Here is a 23,764-nt window from a genome sequence, read left to right as displayed (position 1 = left end):
ACAATTCAGTCTCCTATTCAGTGCTTGACGGCTCACACATCCCATGATACTCTTGAACGATACATAACACTACAGGCTGGCACAAGGCTACTGTATAACAATAGCCACCGATATTAAAAAAAGGACAATGAGGAAGTGTCAACACGAAGATGGCAAAATTGTTATGTCACTGACCGGCCCCACGTATGTTCCACTCTCTCAGAGACTAGATCGGGCACAATATGAATGTAAACAGGTCACCGTTTAGTAAAATCAGGAATTGATGTCTCTTCTATACCAAATTAAAAGTTCTCAGTTGGCAAATACATGATCTTCTGCGTGTTTCCGTCGTTGCTGTGTGGTCTTGATCTTGTCCATGAATATTGAGTTCCTTCGTTATTTTTATTTTTTCCCTCCTGCCGGTAGGGAGGTCACGTTGACAGCAGTTACTTTTAAAAATGCAGACTTTTCTTTTTATAAAATTCTGTACATGTTCACAAATTATTGCATAAACAGCATAATCTTCAAGAGTGTCTGAACATGTTCTCCAGTGAGGACAGAAAATCACGTCTCTCTTCTGGCTTTTTTCTTCTTCTTCACTTGTTTTGGGGACTCCCAACTTTCTTCAGACTTAGCTGGAAGGTAAGATTGTTTTCCAATTAGAAACCGGCTTGTTAACCACCATGAAATCTCAAAGTGCGCACAGTAATCTTAGGGTCTGTTCACACGGCCTTATTTCAGCTGTTTTTCGGGCCGTAAATGCCCCGAACGACGGCTTAAAATACGGGGGCTGAACGCCTCCAAACATCTGCCCATTGATTTTAAATGGGAAAAACTGTTCCGTTCCCACGGGGCCTTTTTTATACGACCTTTTTTAAAAACTGCGCTTAAAAAAATGCTCCGTAAAAAAGAAGTGCATGTCACTTCTTGAGCCGTTTTTCATGGACAATAGAAAAACAGCTCAAAAAACGGATGTAAAAAACGCCGCAAAAAAACGGCTGAAAATCAGGGTCTGTTTTCCCTTGAAAGCAGCTCCGTATTTACGGCCGTTCTTGGTTTGCCGTGTGAACATAGCCGTATAAAAATAAAATAAGACCTAAGACCTCATGCACACAACTACAGTTTTTGCAGCCGTATATTATCCACAATTGCAGATAGTATACAACACATGATTTCATATAGGGCCAATGCACACGACTGGTTTTCATAGACATCAATGCACATCTCCTGTGTGCTCGGTCCATGATTGCAGACAGCCCGAGGACGACACTCTGCGGCCTGTCCGTGCCATAGTCATGGACCGTGCACACAGCTACAACCGTGTGTAGGGGGCCTAAGGGTGGGTTCAGACCCCCAACACAACAGATTTTGCTACAAATGCATTGCAAAGATTGAAATCAGAGCCAAAAATCTCAGCGTGGATAGGGCTTTCAAAGCCTCAACCACATGTACTGTACTATAACTTGGTGGGGAGAATCCAAGACAAATCCACCATGTCTGAACACAGTCTAATGCCAACTTTTCAAAAAAGGCAGAAGCGACCATTAGATTAAGTGGTTTCATCCCCAATGGGATTCCATGGCAACCAGGGGCCTAATGAAGGTCCCCAGGTCTGCCATCTTTGTACTCCTATTAGGCTCTGCCCAAGGTAAGGCCTATTAGCATGCTTGTTAGTTTTACACTGACAGGCATAATCCACTGAAATACAGAAGTATTGCAGCATATTCTAAAAGAGATCAAGCGATCGCATCGAAAAGTTCAATAGCCAAACTTAGTCGTTTTATTCCGACTATCTTTTATAAAAGAAAAAAATTTCAGTAAAAAATGATTTGTTATGAAAAAAGTAAACCAACACAACACATAAGTGGTATAGCCTAGTCCATAACAACTCAAACTATAAAATCATCGTTATTTAGCCTGCACAGTAAACGTCTTTTAAAAAAAACAAACATACTAAAAAGTAATGTCATAAATGCGGTTTACTTTTCATTCCACCTTTAAAAAAAACAAACCACACACAATAAAAAGTAATCAAAAAAAGTTGTATGTACCCCAAAATTGCATGTAGAGATACAAAAACATTTTTTTTTTCTTCCCACCAAACACATTTATCATCAAAAGGATAGGAGATATATGTTTAGTTGCTGTAACCCTCATCAATCACTTGAACGAGGACCCTGAGCCCGTTCCTCATAACCCACATAAGGAGTGTGAACAGAGCAGAAGTTAAAGAGGCTCTGTCACCACATTATAAGTGGTCTATCTTGTACATGATGTGATCGGCGCTGTAATGTAGATTACAGCAGTGTTTTTTATTTAGAAAAACTATCATTTTTGACGGAGTTATGACCTATATTAGCTTTATGCTAATGAGTTTCTTAATGGACAACTGGGCGTGACTTACTATATGACCAAGTGGGCGTTGGAGAGAAGTGTATGACGCTGACCAATCAGTGACCAATCAGCGTCATACACTTCTCTCTATTCATTTACACAGCACAGTGATCTAGCTAAATCACTATGGGCAGCCACATACACACACACACACACACACAACGTTACTCAAGTGTCCTGACAGTAAATAGACATCACTACCAGCCAGGACGTGATGTATATTCAGAATCCTGACACTTCAGTAACGTTTGTGTGTGATTTACAGCACAGTAAGCGTATTCTCGCGAGATTACGCTTGCTGTCATTAAGTCTCACACAAACGTTACCGAAGTGTCAAAAAAAAATTAGTCACGTGGTTAGTCGTTACAAACAGAAGAGGTGATCATTTACTTAAGAGGTGCCGTGTCTTACTCTCTTTACATGAGCATTACCTTGTGATGGTGGAGACACACGGTTTTGCTTGGTAACGGAAGCGTTGGCCTCCTGCGGCTGCTGCACTTGGGCAGGACTCTTCTCAGAAATGTTACGCTTGACAGATGCAGGAGCATCAGTAAGTACAGTATGTAGGCGCTTCTCCTGCACAGACACTTTCTAGAATACATTTAGAGCGGTTACAGAGCGATATATGCAGATAATAATCCAGTAAAAGCACCATTACAATTTTGGGAAACTTCAGTTATTCTGGCACTCCCGAACGCGTCATATTATTTAATACTCATCTAGTCGCCATTCCCCCGCGGCTCGCTGCTAAAAATTGAGTGTCTGGGAAGACTCTGGTGATGGACGTCACCAGCTCTACCTTACTGTCCTATATACTTAAGACTGTGTGGACGTCTACTTACAGTCATAAGCACAGTCTCAGACTACCACGTCCGCTATACTGCTGCTGAATCAGTAATCTGAAAATCATAGCGACTACCACCAGAATAGTGTTACAGGCTTTTAGCTGTTGGATTGATCCTACTAGACAAATGTCAGGCCTGACTATATCTATTTATGACATCCTATCCAAAACAGTGACAATGTGACTATTGCTTGGGTACTATTACAATTATTAGTTAATAAACTAGCAGCATAAACTTGGAGCATTATCCTTATTTACGATGTTCCATTAAGCATGTATATAAAAATGTAAGCAAGGGAGAAGTAAAGAAAACGTAGAACAGAAAAACAAACAGGCTTTTTGCCTACATTATGAGTGGTTACCCTTACAAGATAGTAGAAACTAGAAATACTACACATACAATATTTAACCCCTTAGTGACCAGCCCATTTTAGGCCTTAATGACCAAGCTATTTTATTCGTTTTTCTATAGTCGCATTCAAAGAGCTATAACGTTCTTATTTTTTCGTCTACATAGCTGTATGAGGACTTGTTTTTTGCGGGATTAGTTGTGCTTTTTAATAGCACTATTTTTGGGTACATATAATTTTTATATTAACTTTTATTAACCTTTTTGGGGTGGATTATAAAAAAAACCTGAAATTCCGCCATTGTTCTATGCGTTTTTAAATTGACGCCGTTCACTATGCGACGTAAATAACATGTGACCTTTATTCCATGGGTCGGTACGATTACGGCGATACCACATATGTAGAGGTTTTTTATGTTTTACGACTTTTGCACAATAAAAACACTTTTGAACTAAAATTATTTGTTTTTCCATCGTCGCTTTCCAAGAGCCGTAATTTTTTTATTTTTCCATCAATGTAGTGATTTTTTGGGCTTGTTTTCTGCGGGACAAGACGTAGTTTTGAATGGTACTGTTTTGGGGTGCGTGGGACTTATTGATTCATTTTTATTATGACTTTTTTGGGGGGCAATGGAAAAAAATTGCAATTTCGCCATAGTTTTTTGCGTTTTTTTTTTACGGTGTTCACTTTGCGGTTTAAATTACATATTAACTTTATTAATGGAGTCATTACGGTCGCGGCGATACCACATGTGTACTTTTTTTTTTTTTTTTACACTTTTACTAAATAAAACCACTTTTTATGGGAAAAAATGGATTTATTTTTTCACTGTACTTTTTATTAATAATCTTTATTTCACTTTGACTTATTTTATTAGTCCCACCAGGGGACTTTACTGTGCGATGTTCCGATCGCTGCTATAATGCTCTGGTATACTTCGTATACCAGAGCATTATTGCCTGTCAGTGTAAATCTGACAGGCAATCTGTTAGGACGTGCCTCCGGCGCGTCCTAACAGGCATATGTCCAGGGCAGACTTGGGGGCTTTTATCAGTCCCCCGGCTGCCATGACACCCCATCAGAGACCCGCGATTGCATTCGCGGGCTGCCGATGGGTGACAGAGGGAGCGCACTCCCTCTGAAAACAAAGTTAAATGTCGCGGTCGCTATTGACGGCGGCATTTAACGGGTTTACTTCGATCGCAGGCGTTGGAGCAGGAGCTCAGCTGTCATCAGACAGCAGAGCCCCGGCTCCTGCCTGCACGGGAGACCCGTGCAGGACTTCGACTAGGCTGACGTGAAAAGGCGTCAGCCTAGCCTAAAGCCCATTAGTGAATCACGTAAAAAGGCGTATTAGTGGTCACTAAGGGGTTAATATGTTCTATCCTGCTTAATAGAATTGGTTACATAGTGAAATTAAACTTACTTTTCAACAAACTTTGCATAAATCAATACAAGCAAATATAAGAAGCTTTGTAATATATCTTATTAGAGAAAAATGCCTCTCTCTCCACTTATCAGGCCCTGCCCCATTCCTAACTGTTCACCTACTCTAAATTTACTGCTAAATCCATGGACTATCAAGCTCACTGAAGGATCAGGTCACAGAGCACCCATAGAAGTCTATGCAGGGGGAGGGGGAAGAAGGATGAGGGAGAGGCAGAAGGACACAGACCCTGCAGCAACTTCTAGTAAGTGCTTTATCGCACCCCAGTGCTGGATTCACAGCTAGACTGCTCATTACTGCGGATGTCCTTTTTTATGCAGGGGGGTTCTTCAGAGAGATTGGAGAGAAGGACGTGCTCTTCTTTATGGATGCTGCGTATCGCAGACATGATAGCAGTTAGGTTCTTCCCATTAGCTCAGGGATAACTGAGAATTAGGATACAAGTCATATAATGGCCAGAAATAGTGTTATTTCTCATGTACACACATGACCACTTAATCTGGAGTCACCTGGAAGCTTAAGATGTGGTGTGAATTTAACACTTGAACATACCTCTTTCAATTCATTCCTTTTTGTGACTACTGTGGGAATTACTGGAGTTAATGAAGCTGGGGCAGAAACCTCTTTGTAGTCATTCCCAGTGTCCCTTGTGCTCTCTGCTTCCTAGAATATAAACATATGATATAATATCACCATATAGCCACAGACAATCCTAGTTTTACAAAAATTGTGTATGTGATCAAGCAAAATGTGTATCCACAAGCATTTGTCATGCGAAGGCCAATATTTGTAGCAATTACACCGATCTGTCAGCGCAGGAAGGCATTAGATGGCCGAGAGGGTGGGAGATAGAGAGAGATAGGGTAATATCCAAATGTCCTCTATTGGGTACAGAAAGTGACCTACAAGATCTCATTGAGAAGTGATAACAGATCTACGGTTGTCACCAGATACAAGCCTGGACTGTTATTAAACAATACACCAGAAGAAAACGGTATCCTGACATCACGAAGTCAGGTAAGTATTCACATGACATTCAGAGTGGTTTACAGCTTTTCTAAGAATTCTCAAGGTGAGTTTTAGATATTCGTACCATAAACAAAAATGGTCTTAAGTGTGGTAAAATTCTGATAGGTGGACTACAACACTGGTACCTGTGTGGGAGAACCAGACTCCTCTCCTGGCTGCTTCTTCTTTTTCTTCTTCTTCTTAGTTTTGCTTCCAGCAGAAGTTTGAGCAGCCGATTCTTCCTTTTCTTTATCATCAGAAACCTGCGGCGCACACAAAACACTTAGGGTATGTGCACACACACTAATTACGTCCGTAATATACGGACGTATTTCGGCCGCAAGTTCCGGACCGAACTCAGTGCAGGGAGCCGGGCTCCTAGCATCATAGTTATGTACGATGCTAGGAGTCCCTGCCGGACAACTGTCCCGTACTGTAATCATGTTTTCAGTACGTGACAGTTGTCCTGCAGCGAGGCAGGGACCCCTAGCATCGTACATAAGTATGATGGTTGGAGCCCGGCTCCCTGCACTGTTCGGTCCGGTACCTGCTGCCGAAATACGTCCGTATATTACGGACGTAAATAGTGTGTGTGCACATACCCTTAGATTACAAAGGAAACAAAAGAGCCAGATAAGCTGACGAGTTGTAGTTGTAGACACTGTCCATAAAGATAAATTGGGAATATTTTTTTCACCAGTCATTTTCATGCGATTTGTCATGCGTACAATACTGTGAAATAAATGTTGCCACCGGATACAAGTCGTTGTTTGATCTAGTCCAGGTAATGTACTGATTTCATATAATGTTGCACATTTCACCACAACATACAAAAGCATCCCACAACCACCAGATATTGCTCAGTTCCCATTTCAAATATTGATGAGAATTAAAGTTACCTTCGGGACTTCCTGCTCCGGCTCCTCAGCCTGTGGACTTGGTGCAGGCTCCTCTTCTCCATAGTTACCCCACTCCTCTGCTGGTGCATTCCAGTCAGAACTGGGGTCGCCTTTATTGAGGCCATCTGTAGAGATTTTAAGTGAATTATATGCCACACTCTAGTAAAGATTTTAAAGCCATTATGCAAAATGACAACGTTTCATCCTGGTATACGAGACACGAGCAGCACAAATGCACTTTTCCTTTGATACTTTTGACAACGTTCGGCTCCCTTCACAAATGTTCCTGGCGTATATGCAGCGGATATCCGAAGACATCTGTGGGTCTGACATATGCCTTTTGTCACTATGCGTCAGCTATGCTTTTCAATACAAATCGCCTAAAAACTTGTCGCATGGTACAGTTGCATACGTCAGGGCTATACGTCCCGCGTGGTGTCAGAGCCTTAGTATAAAAATTTAAAAAAAAATCAAACTATTTGGGGCATAAACCTTTTGCCTTTATAAATATAAAACCTGCTTTAACCCATTAAGTACCAGGCCATTTTTAGTCTTAAAGACCAGACACATTTTTAGTTTTATCGATTATAAAACTTTATTTTTGCATCGACTAGAGGGAACGAGAGCTTTTTTTTTGTTAGACAAGTTGTACTTTCTATTTTTACTATGGGGGGGTATGCATATATTAGGGTTTCATTTAATTTTGGGGGTACTAGCAAATAAATAAAACCCCACAAATAGTTGTTTTTTTCCCCCTTTTTACCCTGTTCATTGAAGACCTAAATTGAAGGGTATATATTTTTTTTTTGCTAAACAATATGCTGGCAAACTTCTGCATGTCAACTTATTGCGCCTTTGCATAGAAATATGCACAGTCCCCTATTAACTGATATTACATGTATGCCCTAATAAGAAAACACATGAGACAATGTAGGGATCTTTGTTAGGTTCATGGTTGTCAACATGGTGACATCAGCCATAGGGATTATGCCACCGGGACTCGTGATCACCGCTACAAGGGGGCTCCCTCCATTGTAGAAAGCGGCGATCATGTTTGCTCATAGTGATGAAGGGATTAACTGCCGGGATCAGAGTTCACTCTAATCCCGGCAGGTTCAGAGCTGTGTAATACTGACAGCACCTACGACATCGACATGAAGACGGGATCAGGTTACAGCTACCCACAGAGGTCAATGGAGAGGGGAGGAGGCAGAGAAACAGATGCAGAGGGGAAAGCCGCTAAAAATGCAGAATACAATTCATATAATGGCAAGAAACAGTGTTATTTCTCACGTCCGCACATATTCTGAAAAATCATCTGAAAGGTTAGGTACTCTTTAAATATACTGTATTACACACCACTAAATAACTCTACTCTATAGATAACATTTATATAAAAAAAAAAAAATAAATAAGAGCAAATAATTATTATTATTTTTTTTTTCTAAGAAGTCCACACATACTCAGGCCGGACCATTCATCATCAACGCTGGGCTCTGTAGCGGTCACTTCCCATTGGTTATCAGTGACACTTGTTTGAGGTACGGATTCACTGACTGTAGCTTAAAAAAAAAAAGAACAAGAGAGTGATTTTCAGTAAATTACCACGATGTACATATCACAATTTTGCATTAAAATCACACTGACACATACAACACCACGCTAAACTTTATTCCAGTGCAATATAGGAAAGACAAAAATAACTTCTGCTTACAATTCGTAAACTTTGAAACACAAAATGGGAATCCCACTCGGTAACTCAAACGTTAATGGTATCTGGATCTCTGGTCTATTTTGTATAGGAAATAGTGACACATACGAAGTCAAGTCTGCACATCTAGAAAGAGTACCCAGAGTTATACTGATAATATAGAACATTATTATAGTGCAGGATTGTACATCATAATAGTTTTTCTAAATATATTGCATTAGTGATTTTTCTTCTAAAAGCAGCACGGAATGACCATGGTCTGTGGTGACGATCTAGTCCAGGTAACGGCCGGCAGCGCTGTAGAAGGTAATGTGATCCTACAGCGCTGGCGAACATTCTGTAATTAGAAGCAGAAACGGTAACACAAGTCATTTAGGAAAACTATTTTCGCGCACACTCCTGCACTATAATGTTTTTTTCTATTTAATGTCAGTATAACTGGAGGGACCCATGAACTTTTATTAGCCTCATACGTGAATTCTTATGTGATTATGAGGGCACCCATCATTGTAAAGTGACAGGTGGCATTTTAACAATGAGCCAATTAGATTTTTTTCATAGATTATAAATCAGGTTTTATTTGTAATTGTCAAAAGTTTGAAAAAATGGTCACAGGGTTAATATGTAAAGAGAATATCAAACTTTAGTGTGAGAAAAAAAAACAACAAAAGAACAAAAACACAGCAATGAAATCATTAAGTGGAGTCACGCATACCAGAAACAGCATTGTTTAATCCAATAGTGGAAAATGGTGGCCTCTGTTCTGATGAATTCTTCAGTCTTGTATCCACATTGGACCATGTGGCTGACAAAGAAATCAATGTTCAGTTACCAGATACTCAGAACACATTGGGGCAGACTTACTAATACCGTCTAAGATGAACAGTGTAAACTTACACCAGGCAGTCAGAAAAAGCTATTCTTTTATCAAAGTAATGCATGCTGTATGATCTGGTGCATCTAGCTAGACTTTCCCTTTTACCAGCTCTTGGTTGACTTCGCTTACGCTAGTTTTTAGTCCAAATTTGGGCCCAATATGTATTTTAACCCGCACCTATTTCCCACTAAGTCAGCGCAGCAGAGCGAGCAAGACCAAAACCCAGGGAGCGAGCGAGCCCGAAACTCGAAAAAAAAAAAAGAGACACTTATAGATATATATTATTTTCGTACATTTTATGCGGTGTCACAAAATTCATGTGATTGCTCCAATCACTACCTGTTCTTGGGGATCATTTGTGAGGGGTCACATTTGTGTGGGCCTACATGTCAGTCCAGTGCCACTCACTGTGTTACAAGCTAGGACTTTAAACAAGATCACCCCGACAGCCTCTTATTCATTAACAAACTTCTGATATGTCGAGGCTGAAGACAAGTGCACATAGAGCGTCTATGAGGCCATCTTAAACCTAACAAGGAGCGCCAATCAGTCGAAGGTGCACAGCTGAGCGCTTCTGCACTATCGATTAAGTGTTGGTGGGGGATTCAGCAGCCAGACCTCCACCGATTAAAACTTTTGATATCCCCATGACGTATCAAAAGCTTTGCGAAATTGCACTTGCCCTTTAACCCTTTCAGGAGCAGACTAATTGTCATTGTTTTTGCTTATTCCTCTCCGCCTTCAAAAGGTCATAAATGTTTTTATTTTTTTTCGTGGACACCGCCATATGAGGGACAAGTTGTACTTTCTAATGGTACGATTTAATATTATGTGCAATGTACTGGGAAGCTTGAAAAAAATTCAGAATTGGGTGGAATTGGAAAAAACCAGCAGTAACTACATAATCTTATCGGTTTTGTTTTTACAGTGTTCACTGTATGGTGAAAATTACACGTTCCCTTTATTCTACGGGTCAGTACGATCACGGCGATACCAAACTTCTATAGTTTTTGTTATGTTTTAGAACCTTTAAAAAAAATTTAAAAAAGTTTGAAAGAAACAAACATTTTTTTGCAACGCCATATTGCGACCCCCCATAACTTTTTATTACATTTCTTTGTACAGAGCTGGGTAAGGAGTCTTTTTGTACGGGGAAAGATGTAGTTTTTATTAATACCATTTTGGGGAATGTCTGGCATTTCAAATCAAAATTTATTTTTTTGGGCGGGGTTGAAGTAGCAGAAAAGCGGCAATTCGGCCACTTTGACATTGTCCCCAACTACGACTTTCACCCCATTGGATAAATATTTTTATGTAGTTTGGGCATTTTCGGACGTGGGGATACCTAATGTGATCATGTTTATTATGGTTTATTTATTTTTATATGTAATCTAGGGAAAGGGGGGCGATTTTAATTAGTATATTTTTTTTATTACTATTTTTTAGCCCCCCCTACGGGGCTTGAACCTGCGATCATTAGATCACTTTTGCCATAGACTGCAATATCACAGTATTGCAGTCAATAGCAATGCACTGATTTTGCCATAGAGGCCTGCCACAATCCTCATATGCAGGCCTGGGAGTGCTCAGAAGGCTCCCAGCTGCTAGAGGAATACTCCGGCTCCCGCAATCTCGCCGCACGGGAGCCGGTGACCAGCCTCAAAATGAAAGGGGCAGTAAAAACCCCTCAGATGCCAGTGGTCACATCCGACACCGGCATCTGAGGGGGTTAAACGCTTGTGATCAGAAATTTTTCTAATCACAAGCATTGCCGCTAGGTCCTGGCTGTGTAACACAAGTTGCACCAATAACACAGATGCACAATTTTATTAAAAAGAAAACCGATGTCACAGGTGTACATAGTCTTCAATGTTATTCAAAAGTGAGTGTATGGCACAACGGAGATCTGGGGAGCACTGGAGACCACAAATATATGAAAATATTTTAGCGAGAGTTTAAACTACAAAATAAAAAACTACGACCGACAGCTTATTACCTATTCCAGGGAAGATTGAACGTTCACTCCACGGTGCGCTCCACTCCTTTCCATTAGCGTCCACAGTATCCTTCTTCCAAGTGCATGGTTCCGTTTTTTTCTTGCCTGCTGTATTGGTAGGGGGCACCCATTTTACATCCACAAGTTGAGAGGGAATCACTTTTGTAGGCTTCTCATTCCAACTACTTCCATTGAGTGCTTCACTTGGGCCTGGAAAATGCACAAATGCAATAAAGAAAACAAACTTGTACCTCTATATTTTTATCCTTTAAGCCCCTTCTTTGATTATAGGGCATCTGTCACACAACTGTAATTTCAGTATTTGTTGCGTCAATGGTTTTAGAATATATTTTCTGTGCTATTTCAAAGCTATTAAATTGAAACATTGTGATCTTCCCGCATGGTGCCGGTGTTTGAGGCTCAATCCCTAATCAGCACTTTAGGCATCCCACACACGAGCGTGTTTTGTCTGTGATATACCGTCTGCCGCATTTCCCGGACCCCTAGCATAATAGTTATCTATGACGCTAGGAGTCCCTGCGGGAAAACTGTCCCTTACTGCAATCATGTCTTCAGAACGCGACAGTAGTTCCGCAGGGACACCTAGCGTCATAGATAATTATGAAGCTAAGAGCCCGGCTCCATGAACGGTGTTCGGTCTGGGAAATGCGGCCGAAATACAGACCGTATATCACGGACCGAACACGCTCGTGAGAATCCGGCCTTAGAGTATATTATTGAAAGGCTCCCTCAGTCTATAGCATCACTGGCAACTGGTCTGTCATACATCATGTTCATGCTTAACAGTAAATGTGATTTGGTCATAGTCCTCATTGGACAAGTCTACAAGTCAACAGACTTAGATATAGATAAACCTTAGACCTGTTGGCATTGAATTGAGATTTCATTAAAGGAACAGTGTCATCACAAATAATTTTTTTATATGTTAAAGATGTTAGTGCCTTAATATAAACGTTTATTTTCATTTGTGTGTTTGTGTTTTACTGTTTCTTATTTTTACACTTTTTCTTCCCTATGGGGGCTGCCATTTTTTGTTCCATTTCTGTGTGTGTCGATTAACGACACACACAGACATGGAATACGGCAGCCACAGTCCCATAGGGACTGCGAACGGCTCCCGTCCCATTGACTGCCGTGTACGGCGTCTGTGTGGGAACTGCGCATGCGCCGCTCCCACACAGTCCTATTCGAAATTGGCGCCGTCCGGCGCCATTTTCCTGTGGACCGGAAGTCGCGGCCGGACAGTAATATTACTACTTCCGGTCGCGGCTTCCGGACTTGTGCACATGGAACAGCGGCAGCAAAGGGAGCGGACGGGCCGGAGGGAGCCGCGGCGGCAGGAGCAGGTAAGAGATTTCAATGTATGTTAGTGTTTGTGTGTGTTTACTACTGTATGTAAACCTACTACACTGTGGGTTAGCTCAAAAAATGGCGACACACAGTGTAGGAGGTTACATCGTTCAAACCCCTCGTTTATCCCGGCACTAGCCAGGATAAAGGAGGGGGGGGATGCTGAGAGCTCACTAGAGCGAGGGCTTTTAACCCAATGTTGCAATGCTGCAATTTTGGGAACTAGCTCCATCTAGTGACCAAAAATGGGTAGTATTATAAATTAGAAAAAATTTATAATATTACCTGGACTCGTGCAAAAAAATAAAAAAAATTTGAACAATGTTTAATCACCCACACACTAAATGTTTAATTTTTTAAAAAAAAACATGTTTTTCTGGCAACACATTCCCTTTAAGACATCTGAATGACAAACAAGTAACTGAATATTCTGAAGCGCAACATAACCTTAAAGCACAATCTAACTGCGACACATGCTGCTTCACATTCACTTTAGTCAGGAATCACTGAAACATATCCTCAAATCGGATTCATCCTGGAAACCATCAACAGGCATGTCATAACTATTGGTTGGATGCGTCTGAATGGCCTATGGTTCTCATGAACTTATTAACACAAATACCGAAAAGGGGTGCAGAAAAAAATGAAACAGACACGAGAATGATCCTTTTTGTTAGCGGCCCTCTCCAATGATAAACTGATCACTACAATGTTGAGACCTCAAGCAGTCAGCTAAAATCTGCCTGAGAACTTGCCAGCAAGTATTTAATTCCCGTGCAATGCTGCCACGGTTTGTCCAAATTATAGACATGCTGCAACCTCTAGTGAGATCCTTTTTGGCAGTTCTCTACCCTGGCTAGCAACAAGCAGGGGGACCCCCCCTCTAGTAACTCAGAATTCCCTAACAAGGTATTTAAGGCCCCATGCACACAAACGTGCTTTTGCGGCCGCAATTCCAACCGAAAATCCACGTGAGAATTGCGGCCCCATTCATTCCTATGGGGCGATGCACACGACCGTGATTTCCACGGTCCGTGCATGGCCACAGAAAGAACGGGCAAGCCTTATTATGGCCGTATTCTGTGGTCTGAGCTCATTGAAAATAATGGCCGCAGCAATGCACGCAGCCCGCGATTTGCAGGCGGCTCACGGCTGACACTCCGTGGCTGGCCGACCCGAAAATCACAGCCGTGCGCATGGCTACGGTCATGTGCATGAGGCTTTAAAAAACAAAACAAAAAAACACGTTAAATAAAAAATAATTCTACCTGTATGCAGACAATTAAAGCATAACTGATTTACAAGAATCCGGTCGCTGAAATGAATAAAGGTCCTCGGAATAAATAGTAAAATAAGATAAGGCGTGTTTTACCTTTAGATTTTCGGACGTTTGTAGACTGGGTTGATATAACGGAGAAAGCTTCAACCACTGAGGTATCAGGTCCGCTTACATCAGAGTCGGCTCCTTTGTCACGTTTGCGCTGTTGCCTTTTTTCCTTGTTGCTGATTTTGGTTTCCCAGTTTCCTATAAAACATTCACGTCGTCACTAAATTGTCTATTTCCATTCATCACTCAAAAATAAAAAGCTCAGCTTTTCTAGAGGGTAGACATTCACTTTAAAGAGGCTCTGTCACCAGATTTTGAAACCCCTATCTACTATTGCAGCAGATCGGCGCTGCAATGTAGATTACAGTAACGTGTTTTTTTTTTTCAAAAACTAGCATTTTTGGCCTAGTTATGACCATTTTTATATTTATGCAAATGAGGCTTTCTTAAGTACAACTGGGCGTGTATTGTGTATGTACATCTGGGCGTTTTTACTTCTTTTACTAGCTGGGCGTTGTGAATGGGAGTGTATGATGCTGACGAATCAGTATCATCCACTTCTCTTCGTTACCATCCAGCTTCTGGCAGTACACAGACACACAGCGTGTCCTCGCGAGATCACGCTGTGACGTCACTCACTTCCTGCCCCAGGTCCTGCATCGTGTCGGACGAGCGAGGACACATCGGCACCAGGCGACAGAGGCTACAGTTGATTCTGCAGCAGCATCGGCGTTTGCAGGTAAGTCAATGTAGCCTCTGTCGCCTGGTGCCGATGTGTCCTTGCTCGTCCGACACGATGCAGGACCTGGGGCAGGAAGTGAGTGACGTCACAGCGTGATCTCGCGAGGACACGCTGTGTGTCTGTGCACTGCCAGAAGCTGGGTGTTAACGAAGAGAAGTGGATGATGCTGATTCGTCAGCATCATACACTTCTATTCACAACGCCCAGCTAGTAAAAGAAGTAAACACGCCCAGATGTACACACACAATACACGCCCAGTTGGACTTTAACCCCTTAAGGACACGGCCAATTTTGGCCTTGAGGACAGAGCAATTTTTTTTACATTTCCCTCTTTGCATCCCGACGCTCATAACGCTTTTATTTTTTGTACGATGTAGTTGTACGAGACTTTGTTTTTTGCGGGACGAGTTGTACTTTATGTACGTACCATTTTTTGGTACAAATACATTATCGTTTAATTTCTATAAATTTTTAATTAGATTAAAATGCAGAAAAAAAGCAGTTGTGCAGCAGTTTTAATATTTTTTTTTTTTACACCATACACGATCATCATAAATAATGTTATACATTTGCTGTCCAGGTTGTTACGGTCGTGGCGATACCAAATATGTCTATATTATTTCATGTTTTAGGACTTATATTTTAAAAAGTTGATTTATTATAAAAAATTTGTATTTCTGTGTATTTTATTTACTTTTTATTTATTTACCATTATTTTTTTTTTACATTCATTTAACTTTTTTTTTTAATCCCATAAAGGGATTTATCATTTTGATTTTTATTTTGTAACTATAATGTACTGGCATAGATCTATATGCCAGTACATTAGCCTATTACTGATCGTACACAGGCAGTTGTTAGGGCATACCTCAGTATGCCCTAACAACAGGAAATATGTTCAGACAGCCCTGGGGTCCTTCACTGGACCCTGGGCTGTCTGGCCATACGAGTTGTTGGCTTTGATCGCGTCACAGTTATTTTCTGTGACGCGATCAATGTGCAGTCCCCTCTCCTTGAACGCCGCGATCAGCTGTCATCGTGGCGTTCAAAGGGTTAACAGCGGAGAGAAGATGTTTCTCTCCTCTCCGCTGTCAGAGCGGGGCCGTGGCTGTGTATTACAGCCGTTGCCCCGCTCTCGATCGCGCGCAGAGACGCGCGCAGGGACGGCTGTCACACAGGACGAGTATGCTCGTCCTAATGCGCGAAGTGCTCGCCGCTCAGGACGAGCATACTCGTCCTGTGTCGGCAACCAGTTAAACACGCCCAGTTGTACTTAAGAAAGGCTCATTTGCATAAATATAAAAATGCTCATAACTTGGCCAGAAATGCTCGTTTTTGAAAAAAAACAAAACGTTACTCTTCTCTACATTGCAGCGCCGATCTGCTGCAATACGAGATAGGGGTTTGAAAATCTGGTGACAGAGCCTCTAACAAAAGGACTGAAATTTCCATCCAACTCAAATTCACAGAAGGCGTTGAAAAACTTTGTAAATACTTTCCTTAAATGGACACTAACTTTTCAAACAACTTATGCTGATCTAATGTTTTATCCATGCAAATTCTGTGTGAAGTTACTGCCACTAGGTGTCTCCCTTCCGGTAATCTGCTGTCCAGCCCATTGTCAAGCAAAATCTGCCCTTACTTACAGAGCAGAATTGACGGACTGCAGGAAGCGTGGGGGAGGGGGGGATGGAGGTCTCTTCACAGCCTGCTCATAGAAGTCTATGAAGAGGGAAAGAGGGAGCAGACAGAGAGAAAGACAGACACGATGCCAAATGAAGTCTATGGAGAAAGGCGAGGGGCAAGGAGCATGGAGAGAAAGACACAGACACGATGCCCATACAAGTATTTGCTGCCCAAACAAGTCTGTGGAGAGGGGAGCAGGAGCCTGGAGAGAGAGACAGAAGCTGCTGCAGCTCCTGGTTAGACTTTTATGACATCCCAGTGCTGGATTCAAGGTTAAATTGCTTATTACCGAATAATCTCTTCCATGCTGCTGCAGCTTCTATATATGTGCAATAGAGATAAATTAGGAGAATCCTGCTCTCTTATCTATGTGTGAGGTGTATAGAAGACATGATAGAAGTTAGGCTCTGACCACTAACTCAGAGAAAAATGAGAATTAGGCCTGATTTACACGAGCGTGTGCGTTTTGCGTGCGCAAAAAACGCTGCGTTTTGCGCGCGCAAAAGGCATTTGACAGCTCCGTGTGTCATCCGTGTATGATGCGCGGCTGCGTGATTTTCGCGCAGCCGCCATCATAGAGATGAGGCTAGTCGACGCCCGTCACTGTCCAAGGTGCTGAAAGAGCTAACTGATCGGCAGTAACTCTTTCAGCACCCTCGACAGTGAGTTCCGATCACAATATACACCAACCTGTGAATCAAAAAAAGACGTTCATACTTACCATGAACTTCCTGCTTCCTCCAGTCCGGTCTCCCGGCCGTTGCCTTGGTGACGCGTCCCTCTTGTCATCCGGCCCCACCTCCCAGGATGACGCGGCAGTCCATGAGACCGCTGCAGCCTGTGATTGGCTGCAGGCTGTGCTTGGCCTGTGATTGGCTGCAGCTGTCACTTGGACTGAATTGTCATCCCGGGAGGTCGGACTGGAGGAAGAAGCCGGGAGTTATCGGTAAGTCAGAACCTCGTTTTTTTTACACGTATATGTATATTGTGATCGGAAGTCACTGTCCATGGTGCTGAACCAGTTTAACTCTTTCAGCACCGTGGACAGTGACTGTCTCCTGCCGTCGCGTACCCGAACATTTTTTGCCGGGCTCGGTCCAAACGAGTTCGGCCGAACCCGGTGAAGTTCGGTGCGCTCATCTCTAATTTGACACTCCGTTTGGATGTTTGTAAACAGAAAAGCACGTGGTGCTTTTCTGTTTACATTCATCCTTTTGACAGCTCTTGCGCGAATCACGCAGTTCGCACGGAAGTGCTTCCGTGCGGCATGCGTGGTTTTCACACACCCATTGACTTCAATGGGTGCGTGATGCGAGAAAAACGCACGATTATAGAACATGTCGTGAGTTTTACGCAACGCACACGCGCTGCGCAAAATTCACGCATAGTCTACACTGCCCCATAGACTAATATAGGTGCGTACGACACGCGTGAAAAGCACGCGCGTATATTACGCTCGTGTAAATGAGGCCTTAGAGATAGAAACTACTAAAAAAAAAATGTAACGTCTTTTTCGGAAGAATAAATCTTGCTAAAAAGCCCCTGCATCTTATAGTCGGCAGTCAAGGGTCCCGGCAGCGCCGGGCCCCCTGACCGCTCCTTACTTAACCCCTTCCCGAACCATGTTGTACCGGCACATCATGGAGCAAATGATGTGTGGAGCGGAGTGGGCTCACGCGCTGATCCCGCTCCATACACTGCAGATGTCAGATGTGTTTTACAGCTGACACGCTGCTCTAACGGCCAGGAACAGCGATGGCGTCTTCCTGGCCGTTTAACTAGTTAAATGCCGCGGTCAATAGCGATCGCGGCACTTATAGGTGTCTTCCCATGAAGGACATTTATGACATATCCACAGGATGTCATAAATGTCAGATAGATGACCTCTGGGAACTGCACCTAGCTCTAGAATGGGGCCCCTAAACACCGTTCTCTCTTACCTCGACTCCGCTGCCTCCCGGCCACTTCCTGGTTACAAGGTCGAGTTACGGAAACTGCTTAACTCGCTGAGTTACGCGGTTTCCATAACTCCCATAGAACTGAATAGTAGTTACAGAAACCGCATAGAATGCTACGCTGCTTCTGGAACTGCCATTCACTACAATAAGAGTTACGGAAACAGCGTAGCTCAGCGAGTTACGCTGTTTCCGGAACTCATCCATGTATTGCGGTGTGTTGTACCAGCGATCTAATGAAAACTGAGAATTAAATGCCGCGGTCGATCTAACGATCGCTGGTTCAAGTCCTCTAAGGGAATTTAAAAAAACGTTAGATCAATTTTCAGGAGTGTAAACATTTTTTCAAAGTTATAAATAAAAAAAATACCATTTTAGGCCTCATGCATACGACCGTAGTGGTGTGCAAGGGCCGTGACTTGTGGCTCGGACGGCCGCGGAGTGTCGCCCGCAGCCACCCACAAATCGCGGGCCGTGCACATGGCCACGTGCATTAATTTCTATGAGCCTGGACCGCAAAGCACGGCCGTAATAAGGCTCCTGGGCCATGCACGGACCGTGGAAACTGTCGTGCTCATGGGCCCATTGAAGTGAATGGGGCCGCAATTCAGCCGCAAATTTGCGGGTGTATTGCGGCCGCAAAAGTCTGTTCGTGTGCATGGGGCCTTAGTCTAAAAAAAAAAAAAGTCACCTGAAAAGTTAGGTATGCTTTAACTTGAGCAGATGTTCTGCTACATGAAGTTTTCTTGTCTAAACAAATTCAGAATACTGATGGGTTCCTGTTCTGAGAAAATAAGTTCTTAAAGCAGCTATATATACACGAATGCAAAAACAAGAAATATGTGCAAAAACAGAAGAGTAAAGTCTTTGCAAAGATACTCAGCTTTTATTTTAGATAAAGGGATTTTTGACCTATTATTGTTATATATGCCGAGACTATACCATCAAAGTGTGATTAGTGGGGGTCCCAAAAGAGCGACTGTGGACATGCAGCCAACCTTTCGTCAGCAATACGGGACAAGGCATCCCCGTACTTCTGATTGTCCCAACAGTCGGACCCTCACCAATCACACACTAACACGCCTAGGGCAGGGGGAGCAAACCTTTTGGTCTGAGATTGCCAAAATTAGCAATCTGGAAAGTCTTGAGAGCCAAGGTACCAATAAGGCCAGGACTACATGGTGACAGTAAATTGAGGTATATTGCTAATCTCAACACGCTTTTACTACAATATCAGCCTAAATATGAACAAAAAAAACCAAAACAAAACATGAAATGCCTGCCACAGTACCACCATAAGATAGTGACAGCCACAGGATCCCCATAACAATGACAATAACATACCTTGAGGGGCGCTGGTCCTAGTTGGATGAATGTAATCACTGGATATAACTCAGTGGCACAAGCGCTACACTATCTCCCCTCCTTACCCCCCTCCTGAGATCGTGACACTACAGAAAAGAACTAGCCAAAACTCAAGGCAAAATTGGCAAGCAAAGGCAGGTGAAGCTGGTTCCTCATGAGTGACTGAAGTTCCAGTCACCTGATTTTGTGCCACAAAAACCCCCCTACCACTTCCAGGCGATGCCTTAAATTAAAGGTCAGGAGGAAAGGAACCTTAAAAAGACGCTTATTCCACTGTTTTCAGCTTACCTTCCTCAGCTTCCTTTTTATCATGGCTGGATGATGGTGTTTGTTTTGTATCCGACTTTGCTTTCTTTTTGTTCTTCTTGATCTAAAAAAAATAAATAAACTCTCGAAATCAATTCACATATACATGTAAAACTCATGATACACGCTAAACTGAGGGGACAATGTTCTCTAAAGTATCACGAAGGATGGGGTAACGTTATTTCTATTTAACTGAAGTTTACAGTCTCAGTTGGTACATGGGAAGATGAAAACACAACTAAACAGCCTTTGTATTGACTGAAAGGAATAGGTGGGTAGTTAACCCCTTCACGACTGCCCACATGGCTATATACGTTGTAACTGCCAATGCCTCGTGCAGTTAGCACGTGTATAGACGTCGGCAGCCAGGAACAGGTTTAATGAGTGCAGTGCTGCTTCAGTGTGAGCAGCACTGCACTCGTGTGCCGGGGCTTTGAGAGCCGCGGAATACACCCCCCCACAAAACCCTCTGTAGATAGCGCCACCTAAGCTCCCTCCAGCATCGAAATCCCTGGCCAGCGCTCTGGCCGAGAATTCCTCTCCTAGAGGGAACCCCTGCCGCCTTTCCATCCCCGCTGTAGATATCTGCAGGGGTTGCACTAACACCCCCCCTGCTGTAAATAGCGCCACCTGAACGGAGTCTAGGAGTGGAATCCCCGGTGTCAGATCGCACTGTCCAGATAGGAGGTGCGATGCAATCTACAGCGGAGGGTTGCTATCTAGCACTGCACCCCCCACTGTAAATAGCGCCACCTGAAATGACTCTAGGAGCAGAATCCCGTTTCAGATCGCTCTGCGTCAGGGATTCCGCTACTGGAGAAGTCCTTTGTGTCACTATCCATATATGGACAGTGAGGTCAGGGGCTACTCCTGGAGCGGAATCCCCGCTCTGGCAGGGGATTCCTCTTTTAGAGTTAACCCCTGACATCACTGTCCATATAAGTATTCATAAGTATAAGAAGAACAACCTCCAGGGCATCCGGGTGCAAGCCTCCAGGGATCTGACTTGTAAATCCCCAATGGTATAAAGAGAGAGGCAGTACTCCAAAAGTCAGAAATATGAGAAGTTTATTCACCCATCAGTGAATAGGTGCATCATTTCAGCTGCTCAATACAGCCTTTGACAAAGGCTGTATTGAGCAGCTGAAACGTTGCAACTTTTCACTGATGGGTGAATAAACTTCTCATTTTTGACTTTGAGTGCTGCCTCTCTCTCTTTATAACTGTCAATATAAGGAGAGACATCGGAGGCTTCCTGTAGGAGCAGAATCTTCAGCCAGAGGGATTCCGCTCCAACAAAGAAGTACAGTGGGGCTAAAAAATAAACAAATTACAAAGTAGTGTTTTTTCTTTATTTTGTTGTGATTTGTCTGCTCATAATAAAAATTAAAATCACTGAATTAACCTAATCTAGAAAATGAAAGCCTCATAGGTCTTGTAAAAAAACAAAGTAAAAATAGTTGTGATATTCAAAGCGGTTCCAAAGAACTGCATATCAGAAATGGAAAATTTGATCTGGACACAGGCGCATCAATGACCCTTGATCATGAAAGGGTTAAAGGGGTTTTCCCATCAGGGACATTTATGGCATATCCACAGGATACATCTACCTCTCTGTGCTCCGGTTGACGCGTGTGATTCCCAACCATGAAGATGAAAACAGCGTAGCTCGCGGAGCTACGCTGTTTCCGTAAGTCCCATAGTAGTGAATGTCAGTTTTAGAAGCAGCGTAGTATGCAGGCTATGATGTTTCCGTAACTAGCATTCAGTTCTATGGGACTTACGGAAACAGCATAGCTCAGCGAGCTATGCTGTTTTCATCTTCATGGGTCGGGAATCACACGCGTCAACCGGAGCACAGAGAGGTAGAACGGCGGTTTAAGGGTCCCCGTTCTAGAGATAGGTGTGGGACCCGCATCTGACATTTATGGCATACCCCTTTAATATATTTGACTTGCCAGCATAATAAACCCTGGAAATATACACTTTGTGGTAAGTTTGGTAAACTTCATTTAACCCATTGGCACTGCAGCCATTTTTAGTTTTTTCATTCTTTCCTCTCCACCTTCTAAAAGCCATGATTGTTTTATTTTCTCATCCACAAAGCCGTATGAGAGCATCCTTTTTCCCGGGACGAGTTGTAGTTTTTAATGTCACCGTTTAAAGTACAATATAATGTACTGAAAATAAATTTTGTGGGGTGGTATTGGAAAAAAACAAAAACAACAAATTCCGTCATTGTTTTTTGGGTTTCGTTGTTACGGCATTAACTTTTTTCTGAAGGGCAATACAATTACGGCGATATCAACTTTGTATGGGTTTTGTTTTTTTCATTATGTACTACTTTTAAAAAAATAAAAATTCAATGTTTTTCTTTGTTTGTGTGTCGCCAGAATGTGCGACCCATAACGTTAGTATTTTTCCATCTATGGAGTGGTGTGCGGACTTGTTTTTTACTTGTCAAGCTGTCATTTTTATTGGTACCGTTTTGGGGTACATACGACTTTTTGATCACTTTTTATTCCATTTTTTTAGGGAAGCGAGGTGACCAAAAAAAACAAATTTCGGAGGATTAAATAACATATTTTAATATTTACGTCTTTTACAGAGGCGGTGATACTTATTTTAACTTATTTTTGGTACAATACATATTTTAATTAACTGTTTTTCACTTATTTTAGGTCCTAGAAGGTACAATACACTGCAATACCTAATTATACCAGCTCCTATTAATTAAGCCCTGCCTGTGGGCCTAGTAAGCGCCGAAAGATGGCAGACCAAAGGGCCTTTTTATTAAGCCCCCAGGCTACCATCAGCACACTGCGGCAGGGGACCGTTGGGCAGACAGAAGGGGCTGCCCCCTTCCGAACATCTTAGTTATCTCTGATCTCAGCTCTTTTCGGAGAGGTGTCGGCTCTAACAAACAGCCGACACCTGATTATAGAGCGGGTTCAGCCCATAAACCCGCTTCATACACTCCCTAGGCGGATGTAACATACCGTTACATCACATGTCCCCAAGGAGGATCCTATATGGAGATGGCGAGAATTCTACTGGATAGGAGGAGAAAAGGCTGACCTGACCTCTTCCCTTCCTGTTACTAGAAGAGTTCACCAAATATTGTATTGTCATTTTATTTACCAAGTGTTGTGCAGAGTTTTTCCATTTAGTCATAATTGCAGTGAGAAATAGGTCATGAAAATTACTGGCAAAGAGGTTTCAGAAGAAGTCACCTTGTCATTCTTCTTTTCTGTATCAAGTGACTGATTTGGACTTTCCTTTTTTACAGCGGGGATCACCACCTCCTCAGAGAGCTCCACAGGCCGACCGTTGGGCTGGAAAAGAAACTGGCAACATTAGATAATCCTTCATTTAAAAGAAAAAAATATATAGATATTAAAAATAATAATAATAATAATAATGGAGAAATTGCCTGCTGTGTACCACGTGTGTTCAACACTGCAGCAGGCATCAGAAATACTGCAAAGTAACATCGGCACTTAAAAA

General features: G+C 42.5%; 1 protein-coding gene across 1 annotated transcript in view; it reads right to left on the bottom strand.

Annotated features, from left to right (window-relative positions):
- Positions 1–222: 222 nt before the first annotated feature.
- Positions 223–23,764, bottom strand: part of MTDH (metadherin) — a 38,615-nt gene continuing 15,073 nt past the window's right edge. The window contains exons 2-12 of the mRNA XM_075825937.1: positions 23,491–23,592; positions 20,240–20,321; positions 14,249–14,401; positions 11,506–11,715; positions 9,348–9,437; positions 8,385–8,483; positions 6,922–7,046; positions 6,169–6,285; positions 5,567–5,677; positions 2,805–2,964; positions 223–614 (exon numbers count right to left, since the gene is read on the bottom strand). Of these exons, the coding sequence (XP_075682052.1) occupies positions 544–614; positions 2,805–2,964; positions 5,567–5,677; positions 6,169–6,285; positions 6,922–7,046; positions 8,385–8,483; positions 9,348–9,437; positions 11,506–11,715; positions 14,249–14,401; positions 20,240–20,321; positions 23,491–23,592 (1,320 nt within the window). The 3' untranslated portion in view covers positions 223–543. The remainder of the gene's footprint in view (positions 615–2,804; positions 2,965–5,566; positions 5,678–6,168; positions 6,286–6,921; positions 7,047–8,384; positions 8,484–9,347; positions 9,438–11,505; positions 11,716–14,248; positions 14,402–20,239; positions 20,322–23,490; positions 23,593–23,764) is intronic.

Source organism: Rhinoderma darwinii, chromosome 5 (assembly GCF_050947455.1).
Source record: "Rhinoderma darwinii isolate aRhiDar2 chromosome 5, aRhiDar2.hap1, whole genome shotgun sequence".
Lineage (NCBI taxonomy): Eukaryota > Metazoa > Chordata > Amphibia > Anura > Rhinodermatidae > Rhinoderma > Rhinoderma darwinii.
Note: the sequence above shows the minus strand (reverse complement) of the source record. Positions and strands in the feature narration are given on the sequence as shown.